Source organism: Aulonocara stuartgranti (assembly GCF_965226115.1).
Source record: "Aulonocara stuartgranti genome assembly, chromosome: 5".
NCBI lineage: Eukaryota > Metazoa > Chordata > Actinopteri > Cichliformes > Cichlidae > Aulonocara > Aulonocara stuartgranti.
Genome location: NC_138943.1, coordinates 1127501 through 1140730, shown reverse-complemented (window position 1 = coordinate 1140730; position 13230 = coordinate 1127501). Strand labels below are relative to the sequence as shown.

The 13230-nt window shown below is 46.5% G+C and overlaps 1 protein-coding gene across 4 annotated transcripts in view; it reads left to right on the top strand.

The window, feature by feature from the left end:
* Positions 1–802: 802 nt before the first annotated feature.
* Positions 803–13230, top strand: part of nicn1 (nicolin 1) — a 15426-nt gene continuing 2998 nt past the window's right edge. Inside the window, exons 1-6 of one of the 4 annotated variants that reach the window (XM_082533496.1) lie at positions 803–1044; positions 1317–1516; positions 1880–2029; positions 9214–9393; positions 11708–11821; positions 13180–13230. The exon at positions 13180–13230 is cut by the window's right edge and continues 18 nt beyond it. In XM_082533496.1, the coding sequence (XP_082389622.1) occupies positions 1883–2029; positions 9214–9393; positions 11708–11821; positions 13180–13230 (492 nt within the window). In that variant the 5' untranslated portion in view covers positions 803–1044; positions 1317–1516; positions 1880–1882. The other 3 variants (XM_082533498.1, XM_082533497.1, XM_082533495.1) reach the window with 3 other exon arrangements.

Below are 13230 nucleotides of genomic sequence, written 5' to 3'. Positions count from 1 at the left end.
ATATAAACACTCGTCTTAGCAAAGCAAAATCAAATAAAGAAACACGAGTTTTACTAAATCAGTGCTGCAGCAGTCACAGCGCAGTGTCTCGGGACCAACAATGCAAACTAAATGCATTCAAAATACATTAAAATCAATCAACAAACAACCAAAAATTCTTCCAAATATTGCGTCACATTCACACAGGATGAAAGGAAAGAACGGTGGCACATTTTCACTGCTGTAAACTGGACTGTGGCACAGGACAGGCCCTGTGGTAGGTGTCTGTAAATAAGTACAGGCATGTTTCTATACAGGATTATGATGTACACACCTGCAACATTATTAGGTACACATGTTCAACTGCTCATTTTAACAACTATATAATCAGCCAATAACATGTCAGCTGTTTTAGACTTGGAGGTGTGGTCATGGTGACCTGCTGAAGCTCAAACATCTCTCATGTCTATCCAGTGTGCAGGAGTTCTCTGGGAGGAAATGTCTTGTTGACATCAGAGGTCAGAGGAGGATGGACAGACTGCTTTTAGTGATGTAAAGACAACAGGAACTTCTGCATTCTTACGACCAAAGAATGCAGAAGCGCTCAGTTCATCCCTGAAGCAGATGAGCTTCTTTCTTTCTTTTCTCTTTCTTTTCTTTTTTTTTTAACTTCAGCAGAAGAGGAAGAGCAGGAAACCGGGGCTATAATCACACAGACTGACCAGAACTGGAGACTCAATTTTTTTTTTTATGGTTTTCTTATTTGTTTCTTTGTATTTGTTTCTTTTTTCTCTTCTTTAAAGTGTTAGGTGTAGAATGATTTGATTTAATAAAAAGAGATCATAGGCAAGCTGGATGTGATCTGCCAAGCTGTCATGAAAACAGTGGGAGGACCTCAGTTAAACTTCTTTATGATTGGGGGGACTTTTTAAGGGGCCCACACTCGTTCTGCCCCTGCACATTATTATAAACTGAACAACAGGCTCCATCTGTGAGGAGACTGCTGCGGCTCAGAGGGCTGCTGGCCCTTTAAGACTCTTCCGGTCAACAGAAGGATTTTATTTTGTAAATTACACTAACTAACCAAAGGCTTTTATGTTGAGGAGTGCGTAATGGCGGGCGGGGGGTAGGAACGACACTTTTTGAAATGTCCTGATGACTTCTTGTCACTAACATTTGGAAAAGTATGAAATATTTTAAAGTATACGAGTCTTTCTATAAGAAACCAATAGCTTTTACTTTGAAAGTTTGATATCATGGCACCCACCACCCTTTGTGATACGTAATGAAAAGTTTTCATAATTTTTCAAGCAAAAACGTATATTTTCTGGTTTCAGCTCCATTGACGGGACGGTTTCAATTTTTTTGACATACTGCTGGCCCTTTTAGACTGCCCCGGTCGCCATGGTGACAACCAGGAAGCAAAACTGATTCTCTTTAGCATGTTGACATCTGCGACTTTCAGCGGTTCATTTGGGCCTTTTCTTCATCTTTCTGCTGACCTCCACCGACTGCGAGCCCTCTGAAACACGGACAGGTGAGCCCCGAAGCAGCGGAGCTTTTCCGCTTCGGTTTGTTTTAGCCTGAAATCACCGACAGTGCTTGGCCGTCGGTTAGCTGTGGAGCTTTTAGCCTCTGTGCTAACTGGATCCAGCGGCGGTGCCGTCGCTGTCCGTGGTGCTGACAGAGCGCGCACATCTGCAGCTGCAGCACTGACAGCTGTCCTCCTGATCCTTTCATTAGACTGCAGGACTAGGCCCAGGTTTAGCTTTATTTGTCCGAGCTGTACGGCGCGTAAAGAAGCGTTCAGAAACCACAGATCAGCTGTAGAACAGAAGCGGGAACTCACCTTGTGTGGCAGACAGGTCACTCACTTCAGACCTCTCATTTGTTCTTCCAGACGATGAGCGGGACCCCTGACGACACCAAGCCTGTGAACTTCACTGTCAAAGCTCCGGTCTACCTGCAGATTGGAGATGCCAAAGCAGACACGGCTCACTCCGGTGTCTGTGTCGTCGACGTCAACCTCCCGTTTGGAAAGCCTGTTAATGTAAGCAAACGCAGAGAGCCCCCGAGTGCCTCACATGATCAGTTACCTACAGCATCCTCCATGTTTTTTGTCTGACATCCTCCTGAGGCTTTATCAACTTCTATGCTTTCTTCCATTTGTGCAACATCTCTAAAGTTAGAAATATCCTGTCTCAGAGTGACGCTGAAAAACTAGTTCATGCATTTATTACTTCCAGGCTGGACGACTCATTATTATCAGGATGTCCTAAAAACTCACTGAAAAGCCTTCAGCTGATCCAAAATGCTGCAGCCAGAGTCCTGACAGGGACTAGAAAGAGAGCAGATTTCTCCTGTTTTGGCTTCCTGTTAAATCCAGAATTCTAAATCCTGCTCCTCACATACAAGGTCTTAAATAATCAGGCCCCATCTTATCTTAATGACCTTGTAGTACCATATCACCCTATTAGAGCACTTCGCTCTCGCTCTGCAGGCCTACTTGTTGTTCCTAGAGTATTTAAAAGTAGAATGGGAGGCAGAGCCTTCAGTTTTCAGGCCCCTCTTCTGTGGAACCAGCTTCCAGTTTGGATTCAGGAGACAGACACTATCTCTACTTTCAAGATTAGGCTTCAAACTTTCCTTTTTGCTAAAGCATATAGTTAGGGCTGGACCAGGTGACCCTGAATCCTCCCTTAGTTATGCTGCAATAGACGTAGGCTGCCGGGCGTATAAATGATGACACTGGACGCAGCGTGTTCGGGTGATGTGTTCCAACTTTACTCGTAACCCGGAAGCTCCCCCCACACACAGCCTTATGGGAACAGTAGTCTACCGCTACACCTCCTCCTTCTAGCTAAAGACATACTTCATAACGTCTCAAACAGCTCACTAGAACAGAAATGGGGAACATCATGAAACATGAAAATTATACACATCCCTCATTTGTTCACTTACATTTAAACAAAACACATTATTGTAAACATCTCTGACAGCTTAACCCAGCTTTGAATAGGGCATGAATGGATAACTTCAGAGAATTACACATCCAGTCTTTCAGGAGGTCTCACCACTCGACCAGATCTGGTAATAGTCCCTGTTGGTCTGAGGTGGCTCCTATTTCTCCTCAGAAAACCCCTGTCTGTCTCTACCACATAGGATCTGGGAGCACTGGCAGGTCCAACTACTGCTCCGGTAGTTCCTTCCGTGGAAATCCACACTTTCTGTCCTGACGATAGTTCCGGAAGTGGTCTGACTCTATGTCTGCGGTTGTAGTGTTTTGCCTGCTCACGCCTCCCCTCCTCATCTTTTTTTCGAAAAGCCTGTAGGTCAGGCCACCTTGGCACCAGCTTTGCCACAGCCTGTGGCAGCGTGGTCCGCAGGTGTCTCCCCATAAGCAACTGCGCCGGCGAGAGCCCATGTTCCAGTGGGGTGGCCCTGTACGCTAGCAGTGCTCTGGTGTAGTCACAGTCCTTTTTCCACAAGTCTTTAATGGTACGAACAGCGCGTTCTGCCTCCCCGTTGGCTCGGGGGTACCTAGGGCTGCTCGTTTCATGTGCGAACTGGTACTCTTTGGCAAAGTGCTTGAACTGTTCTGATGAAAACTGCGGCCCGTTATCCGATACCACAGTCTCGGCAACACCATGTCTTGCAAAGGCTTCTTTTACAGCATTAATAGTGACCTCTGCAGTTGTGTGTCTCAGTTCAGCTATCTCAATGTACCTTGAGAAAAAATCAATAATCAGCAGGAAGTGTTTCTTTGACCACTCGAACAGATCCATGCCGACTTTTTGCCATGGGCGGTCGGGAACAGGAGTTGCCAGCATTGGTTCACGGCACTGTAACCTATGTTTTTGACATGTTTCGCACCTGTCTACCATTTGACGTATTTGGGTTGAGATGCCCGGCCACCACACAGACTCTTTTGCTCTGGCCCTGCATTTTGAAACGCCCTGGTGGCCTTCATGCAAACGTGACAAAACCTCCGCTCTCATTTGAGGTGGTATCACAAGTCTCTCCCCTTTCATGAGAAGACCATGGACTAGATTGAAGTCCATTCTGTATTGCCAGTATCCCTTTAACTCTGGATCTAGTTTACCTTTTTCTGGCCAGCCTGTCCCACATTGATACACCACCTTTCTACACAGGTCATCCATTTCCTGCGCCAACTTAATCTCCTCCAGCCTTTTATCTGTTGCTGGGAGATGGGAAACTACACCGTCCACGAAAACCTCCACCTCTTTTTCCAGCTGAAGATCCCCAGCAGAAGGAGGCCCTGCCAGCGGTGCTCGTGAGAGAGCATCAGCAGTGACAAGGTTTTTCCCTGGAACATGGACAATGGTGAAAGTAAAGCGCAGCAGCCTGAGGCGGAATCTCAGGATGCGTGGAGGCAGGTCATCCAGGCCTCTTGTGCTCAGAAGAGGACCAGGGGTTTGTGATCTGTGATTAGAGTGAACTGTAAGCCCATGAGGTAAGATGACAGTCGTTCACACGCCCACGTTACAGCTAGTGCCTCCTTTTCTATCTGCGCGTAGCGTTTCTCTGTGTCTGTGAGACCTCTTGAGATATATGTGACCGGTCGCCAGGAGTTGTCAGACTGTTTCTGAGTGAGAACAGCCCCGACACCGTATGGCGATGCATCTGCAGCGACTCGTGTATCTGCTGAGTTGGAGTACTGAGCGAGCACTTCTGGAGAGCTTAATATCCCTTTTAGTCTCCTAAATGCTGTTTCCTGTGGCTCCGCCCATATCCAGTCATTTCTGTCTTTTAGCAGTTCCTTTAATGGTGTGGTGATTGTGGCTAATTGTGGCATAAACTTGGCAAGATAGTTGGCCATGCCCATGAGACGGCGCACATCTTCCACACTCTGAGGCTGCGGCAGCTGCTGGATTGCTGTTATCTTGTTGGGATCAGCCTCAATGCCTGTTGCTGACACTTTGTGTCCCACAAAGATTATTTGACTTTTAGCAAACTCACACTTCTCATTCAGAGTGAGACCCTCCTTATGAAACATTTGGAGCACACAGTGCAACCTCTGGTCGTGCTCCTGCCTGTCTCTGCCGTATACAAGCACATCATCGGCGTGACAAATCACCCCTTCAAAATCTTCCAGCATCTGTGACATTCGCCTTTGGAAATGTTCCGGCGCCGATGCAATGCCAAAAGGAAGGCGGTTGAACTGAAACCTTCCAAAAGGCGTGATGAAGGTAGTGAGTGGCCTTGACTCTGGCGTGAGCGGAATTTGCCAGAATCCAGACCGGGCGTCGAGCTTTGTGAACACTTTAGCATCTTTCATCATCGCTAGTGTTTGATCTACTGCTGGGAGGATGTGTCTTTCTCTTTTGACTACTGTGTTCAGGGGTGTGAGGTCCACACATATTCTGGGGGGCTTTCCTGCTGGTCTGGGGACCACTACCATGCCAGAACACCACTCTGTAGGCTCAGTGACTTTGGAGATAACACCCATTTCTTCCATTCTGTGCAGCTCATTTCTCACTGCATCTCTGAGGGGAAGAGGAACACGTCTTGGGGCAGATAGGGCTATTGGTACAGCTCCTTGCTCTATCTCAATGTGATAAGGCTCCCTCAGCACGCCTAAACCTTTAAAAACGTCTGGGTATGCTGCCCTGAAGTCTGTCACCGATTCCTCTACTGTGCTTACTCTGTACACAAGACCCAGAGCCTCACACGCTGGCCTGCTTAGCAGTGGCTGTACTAGACCTGACACAAGGTAGACGTCTTGAGAAACACTGCGCCCTTTTACTGCTAGCTGTGCCTCGAAGCAGCCTTTAACATTAAGTGGGTTACTGCCCGGCCCTAGTAACTTCTTTCTGGGTCTCTGCAGCTTACCATCCCTGTCTGGACTGTACAAACCCTCTGGAATAGATGTAACATCCGCCCCTGTGTCAAGTTTAAAATATACATTTTCCCCATTTAACTTGACCTTTTGCACCCAGGGCTGTGACCTCCCAGTCTCTACTTCACCCAAGAACACACAATCCTCGCTGTCTGCATCTTTCTGATTTTCTGTCACTTCGCGTAGCGCTGTAGCTTCACTACTGCGACAGACCGCAGCAAAGTGCCCTTTTTTCTGACATTTTCGACACTGTACCTCTTTGGCTGGACATTCTTTCCATGAGTGTTTGTTCTTGCGACCACAGCGGCCACATTCCTTTCCACTTTGTTTGATTGGCTTTTGTTCCTTCTTCTGCCACGTCTGCGTTTTCCCGCGTGTTGTATTTGTCCGTATTGTGTCCATGTTCAGTGTTTTCTCCACTGCCGCGCTGCTGTGAAGTATTGATTGTTGTTTCTTTACCGTTTCGCTCTGCCTAACTTTCTCAATGGCTTTAGCAAGAGTCAACTCTGAGTCCATTTGCAGCAGCTCGGACAGTCTTTTGTCTTTTATGCCAACTACAATTCTGTCCCTTATGAGTTCGTCTTTGAGTGCTCCAAATGCACAATTTTCTGCAAGTTTGTGCACAGCAGTGATGAACGACTCTGTACTTTCCCCTTCCTGTTGCCGTCTGGAGTTAAACTGTGCTCTTTCAAAAATTACGTTGTGTTTTCCTACGTAATGTTTGTCAAATGCCTCTTTGACAGTTGCATATTTCTTTTTATCTGCATCGCACAGTGGTAAAACTGCCAAAACATCATCAGCAGCGTCTCCCATAGCGTACAGGAGTGCATTAACTTGATACTCGTCTGATTTGTTATCAAGAGCAGTTGCAATGCGAAATCTTTCGAACCTTCTGATCCACTTTGGCCATTCGGCAGGATGAGAAAAGTCAAATGTTTCTGGGGGTGTTATTTGTACCGTGGTCGCCATCGTTACGTGTGGATCCCTGGCTTCCTCGCGTTCAGAATCCAAGCTTTCCGGTGCGCCGACCTCGTCTCCTCCTTCCGACATGTGAAGCTCGTGCTCGACCGCGCGCGCGCATGCGCCCTGTTGCTAGCGCCGGTCACAGCCTCGGCCACGCTTCACCTGCTTGCCGGTCTTGTTCGGGTTATCGATGCGAAAACTTCTCTCGCAGTTAACTGCACCGTACTGTACTCGAAAAAGAAGAAGAAGAAAAAAAAAACTGTGGAGACCGCCGTTCGCACTTCTGACACCACGTATAAATGATGACACTGGACGCAGCGTGTTCGGGTGATGTGTTCCAACTTTACTCGTAACCCGGAAGCTCCCCCCACACACAGCCTTATGGGAACAGTAGTCTACCGCTACACCGGGGATTCCCATGATGCATTGAGTTTTTCCTTTCCAGTCACCTTTCTCACTCACTATGTATTAACAGACCTCTCTGCACTGAATCATATCTGTTATTAACCTCTGTCTCTCTTCCACAGCATGTCTTTATCCTGTCTTCCTTCTCTCACCCCAACCAATCACAGCAGATGGCCCCGCCCCTCCCTGAGCCTGGTTCTGCTGGAGGTTTCTTCCTGTTAAAAGGGAGTTTTTCCTTCCCACTGTCGCCAAAGTGCTGCTCATAGGGGGTCATATGATTGTTGGGTTTTTCTCTGTATCTATGAAGCGCCTTGAGGCGACTTTTGTTGTGATTTGGCGCTATATAAATAAAATTGAATTGAGTCATGATGATCATAATAGTAGGTGTCTGTCTCCGGCTCCAATCAAAGAACCAATCAACAGCCAGAACAAGAAGGATGTTGATGCGCTGACACACAGTGGAGCTGAAGGATGTTTTTGTAGGTAAAAGAAAAGCTGCAGACAGAGAAGCTAATAATTAATCTATAAAAATAATGAAAACACACAACAGAAGGCTTTTATTTTGTAAGTTATGCCTGTTAAAGGGCTTTTGCTTAGGCAGCAGTTGTCTTTCTCTCCGTTGGTGCTCCAGTGGATGATGAGTCACACCTTAAATACTGATCCGTGGCTGTTTATTGTTCACGTTGACTGTAAAATGTCCCCCATCAATCTCAGTTGAGTGATTTGCAGTTTTGCACATTAACAGTCATGAAGCAGATCTCGCCTCACTGTTAGTCAGTGGTGTTGGTGTCGGCTGTTACGCAGCTGTACGGTTTATAAGGCCTGAGAAAACGCTGCGTCCAGGCCGACACAATCGACTTTCTCACATCACCTGCATTACTGAACATGCATCCAGACACTCTTAGATACTTTTTACTGTTTGTTCACATGTCTTAGACAAAATAATGACACGATTTCACAATAAGATATTCAGTAACAGTAATTATTACGTGCAGCCTGACTTTGTTTGTGTTCGTTATTGGAAGTGAATTTTCTGCTGCTGGAGAAAGACGTCACTAAAGTTCTGTTTGTTGTCTTTTGCCCCCAGAGCAAAGTTAAAAACCTGAAAGCAGCAGAACATCCCTCCATCTGGGCCTCTCAGCAGCAGCGCACGCACTCACAGCATTTGTTTAAATGGAGAGCTGTGCTCCTGTCTTGGGAGCGACTTCAAACATTTTGGGTGCTGACCCACTTTTCAGCATTTAGTCCTAATTTAAAGTCGTCTTTAATGCAGAGTGACTCCTCATTAGCTCAAAGCTGCGAGCTTCAAAGGCGTCTGCCTGGAGCCACTAATGCACAAAGGAGTTTTCAGCAGCGAGCTGTGCGCTCCGTTTAGGCCTTAATGCAGAGATTTGGCAGATACAGCGTTTCTTAGATAATAGGTTAAGACCCAGAATGGACGGGAGGCATTTCCCTTCCAGGCCCAGCGTGGTTTAATGAAGTTTCACTTCATCCAGCACATCACCAAGGAACTTTCTTTTATTCCTGTCAGCAGCCCTGTGTTCCAGTCAGAAATGCAAAATACAAATCAAGTCACAATTTAATGTTTCTTTTAATCAGATTATAACATCAGATAAAGCTAACATCCAAAGCTTTTGTTCTCGTGACTGTGACTAGAAGACCTGAAGGACAAGCTGAGGCGAGCCGCGGAGGCTGAAGGGAAAAGTTGAGAGTATTTAATGAGGAGTGCTTCTGGAGTTTAGCGTCTCTCTGTGTGGAAGGTTTTTACATATATGCACTCACAGATTAAAAGGAAGCCCTTATTAAATAATATTTCCCATTAAAGTGATCTCGAGCCCTGAGGAGGTCAAATTTCTGCAGATTTTTTCTGATATTCGTGCTGAATCCAACACATCTGCTGTCATTAGTTCTGGTTTTCAGTCTTTTTTAAATAGAAATTAAATATCTAAAATATCCGAGCTGTGCTGGGAGCTGATGTTTCTCCTGCATCACTGCGTTTCTTCCAGATCGAGGAGGTCACCTTTAAGAACTACTACACAGCCTACGTGACGGTGCGCCTGCTGAGGAGGAACCCCGAGCAGGAGGCCCCCGCCAAGTGGTGCACGGCCGTGAGAGACCTGCCCCTGATGGACAACCCCCACACTGAGGGGGGCTCCCAGGACTACTACACCATTCACCGGACGCAGGTGGGCTTCACCTCTTCTCACCTTAAATCTGGCTTTTCAGTCACTGCTACGGTTTAACGACAAAGCAGCCATAAACATATTCGACTGCAGAAACGCAAAACTGCTGAAGATTAAAACCTGAACTTTTCACAACACTTGATGATCAGTGTTTCCTGTTTAGCATCTGATAAGTTTGTTGTACAGAAACACGTCGTTTCCTCTGAGTTCAAACGTTACTCATTTCAAACCTGAATGTAGCTTGGAAATCATTCTGGCATCATGTCATCATAAACAATTTAAAAGGCATTTCTTTTTTATCTTAAAATGCATAAACCGGTTGTTTCCTACTGATCTGATCTCTCAGTCAAACCTTCCCAGCAGGTCGTATATGAGGATGTGAGGGAACGCTACAGGTCACGTGCTATTTTTCATTCAACTTGTTTTTAGTTTTTTATAATGTTGCATTCGTTTTTAGACATGATGACTGACAACAGAGTAACCTGTCCTCACGCTGTCGGTGCATCAAAGAGCCACACCTGTTGTGATGACCTTTAACGCTGCAGGCGTGCTGAGGAGGAACCTTGACATCAAAAGTAGTTTTCTTTTATATCAGACCTTTTTTTAAACTCATCCCAAGGTCATTGTTAAATAATTAAGGAATGACCTCCATTAGTTAAAAGAAACTGCTGCACTTATGACACCAGGAGAAACTGAGACATCTGCTGCTGAGGTCTGTTTTCAGCGAGCTGAAATTCTGCAGTGCAGGAGGCTGGAGGCTCACAGCTCATATTGATCTCTGTCTATGCGCTTGTTTCGTTTTCCTGCAGGATTTTTTACTCTACCTTCCACACTCTGTTCAGGGTTAATATGGTTGTTTGGGTTCAGATACTGTTGTTGTGAGGAAGTGTGATGAACAGCGTCAGGCTCTTAGTGACAAAGGATGGTTTCTTACTCCACCTCTGAAACATGGACGTCACTGACTGGTTCTCCTGCTCTCTGTGCAACAAACATCTCCCTGGATGTAAACATGATAACGGTGTGTGTTTAAAATGTATCATTGTCCTCCACAGTTTTAGACGTAAGACAATTCTCAGCTCATAACAAAACTCACATCAGGAAAAACATCATCACTGAACCTGCAGTTCCTCTACCGTCCAGCAGAGGCTCCAGCCGAGAGTCGGTCTCCCTAGACTCTACATATTACCCTCTCATCTAAACATGGTCTCATCTAGTACCAGAAACCAGCTTGGCATTAGCCAAAACACTAACGCTGACCCTTTGATATAAAGATCAGTGACCGTGATGACTCAGCCAGCAGAAATGAAGCTTTCAGCCAGCTGCAGGACAGGAAGTCAAAATATATGAGAAGCTGATATCACATGTCTGAATTATACCAGATGTGTTTGAGACCAAAGGGGCAACAATGTTTCTCCAACTAATCACGCCAGGTGTGATCAGGTGTTACCTGCAGTATTACAGGTAGTGGCCCTACACAAAGCAGTGTGACAACCCACCAGAGGTTTAGAAAGGCCCTGCAGGTCAAAGTTTGGGAGCAGCTCTGTAAAGAAACGAGAGGAAACGGGCCGCAGAGCAGCGTCTCGTTAGCCGCTCTGCCTCCTCGCTTCTGATGGCAGAAGTTGAGAAAACCGTACCGCCTGTTGTGCTGCCAGACCGAGCTGCTGTGCCTCTGCTAATGACAGGAGGATTAACCGCAATCGTCAGATCTGTAGATCGATGCATCCCGCTGGGCATAAAAACCACCACAGCCGGCTCCAGTTTGTTTTCCCTCTCAGCTGCGGTGGCGTCGAGCCAGCCGGCTCCCTGAGAAACTCACAATAAGTTTGTAAGTTTGGAGACAACACACAGTGACTTATTCTTCATTCCCTCTGTTTATTCTCCATGCAAATAGAGCCAGGTGGTGAATGGAGATTTCATTTTTGTTTACTTCAGTCGGCACTGCGAGGCTGATGAGTTTAAACGGTAACTGTGATAGCATAAATTATGTTCAGTCACTTCTTATGGGTTTAGTGTTCGTCACATTTAGCCTTGAGGGAGATTCATTGTGTTCTGTTGCTGCACTGATTTTTGCACCTCGTCGGGACTCAAAGGACTCGAATGATTTGAAGAAATGTTGGCGAAAACGTTCTGATCAGAATCACAGCAGCTTCTGGTTCTTCAACAACTTTGGTCCATGTTTTTGTATTTTGTGTTATACCAGTGGCCACGGATGGGAGGCGGCCACACCCTTGGGTGGGTGGATGGATGATGGGTGGATGGATGAGTGGATCATGTATTCTGATGAGCCGGTTTTCCTCTGCTGTTGTTCGTGCCTCAGATGCAGGTGGAGCCGGATCACGTGGTGTGTGCGCGGCTGATCCTGAGGCAGCCGTCCTTGGCCTGGTTAACCTTCAGCCTTGAAGACATTAAAATATTTCCTCACACGGAGCTGGTGAGTTTGTCTAATGTTGTCATTAACGTGCAGCGGAGTCAGGAGTGCAGGAAGGTAAAGTGACATTAATCACAGACTCAGTGAGAGAGCATATAACTCAGGCCCTCAGGTAACATCAGCACGCTGTCACTTTGAAGGGAAACGTCAGTGCTTCTTCCAGTCCAACCCAGCATCACAACACCATGACTGTGCAGGAGAGGGAGGAGAGTCAAAGTTTCAGTAACTCCTCACAGCACGGGCAGATGGGCGATATTTGAAGTTGAGGTGGAGGATGTTTTGTTGACCCCGCCTGGCACTCTTTAGCTGCTAAATGCTTCTCTGTGTTTACACTGTGTCTGCTGAGCAGCTGCGCTCACAGGGCCTTTTTCTGGCTCTCCCAGAAGGTTTAAACCAGTTTGAACTCCACTGATTCGCAGCAGTCAGTGGACCACATTGAAGGAAATGTGTGAGAAGGTGGAGCAGTGGTGCCAGCCCTTCTATCGTGATTTGAACTGGAACACCTCACAGCTTATACACGGTGCTCACATGCTAATAAACGATCCCTGCGAGTGTCAGCTGCTCCGGTCAGAGACGTTATTAGATGATAAATGGTGATAAAATCTATCAAGAACATAAAAATCTAACAGTACATCAGACAAATGATGAAGATGCAGGTTAATCTGGTGATTTCTGGCACAGAGCGGTAAATGAATGATTTTGTCTCTGAGCGCGCTCAGTGCTGCTGTTTGGTTCTGAGGTGACGGCTGCACATTAGAGCTGAGACACTTTAAACTGGGTCCATTTAAACATTAAAGCTTCTGGTCCCACAGGAAGGACAGGTGCAGATCACAGTGAATGAATGTGATTGGCTGATCAGGTGTTCTTGGTGTGTGCTGCGTGTTTCCAGCAGTGTGACGAGACTCAGCAGCAGATCAGCATCAAGCAGAGCGACTTTGAGACGTTTTCTAAAGCCCGGGTTAAACACACAGAGCTGGAGCTTCATTCTGTGGGTTTAGCAAAGTTTACCTGGTTTACCTTCCACAGGTAAAACCACCCAACATGCTGTAAATAATTGCATCCGGCTGATTTTAACGGCACCCTGAACATAGGTGATGTGTTAGTTGCCGTGGTGATTCTGGTGAAAAAGTCATGCACTGTATTGCACGGACCACGTGCTGAGGATTGAACTGACGTCAGAATCAGAAATAAACCGCAGTGGTTCCTGCAGCTGTGGGTTGGATCGGTGGGGGGGTGTTGGGGTTTGCTGTTGAACCACCAGCAGGTGGAGCCAGAGTGAGAACTGAAGCAGAGATCCAACTGAACAACAAAGTAACAGAAACTCGACTGCAGAGTTTAACAAACGCTCTTCCTCGTTCCAGGACCCAGAGAAGGAGGTTTCTGATTGGCTGTCTGACCTGACCCTCACTGAC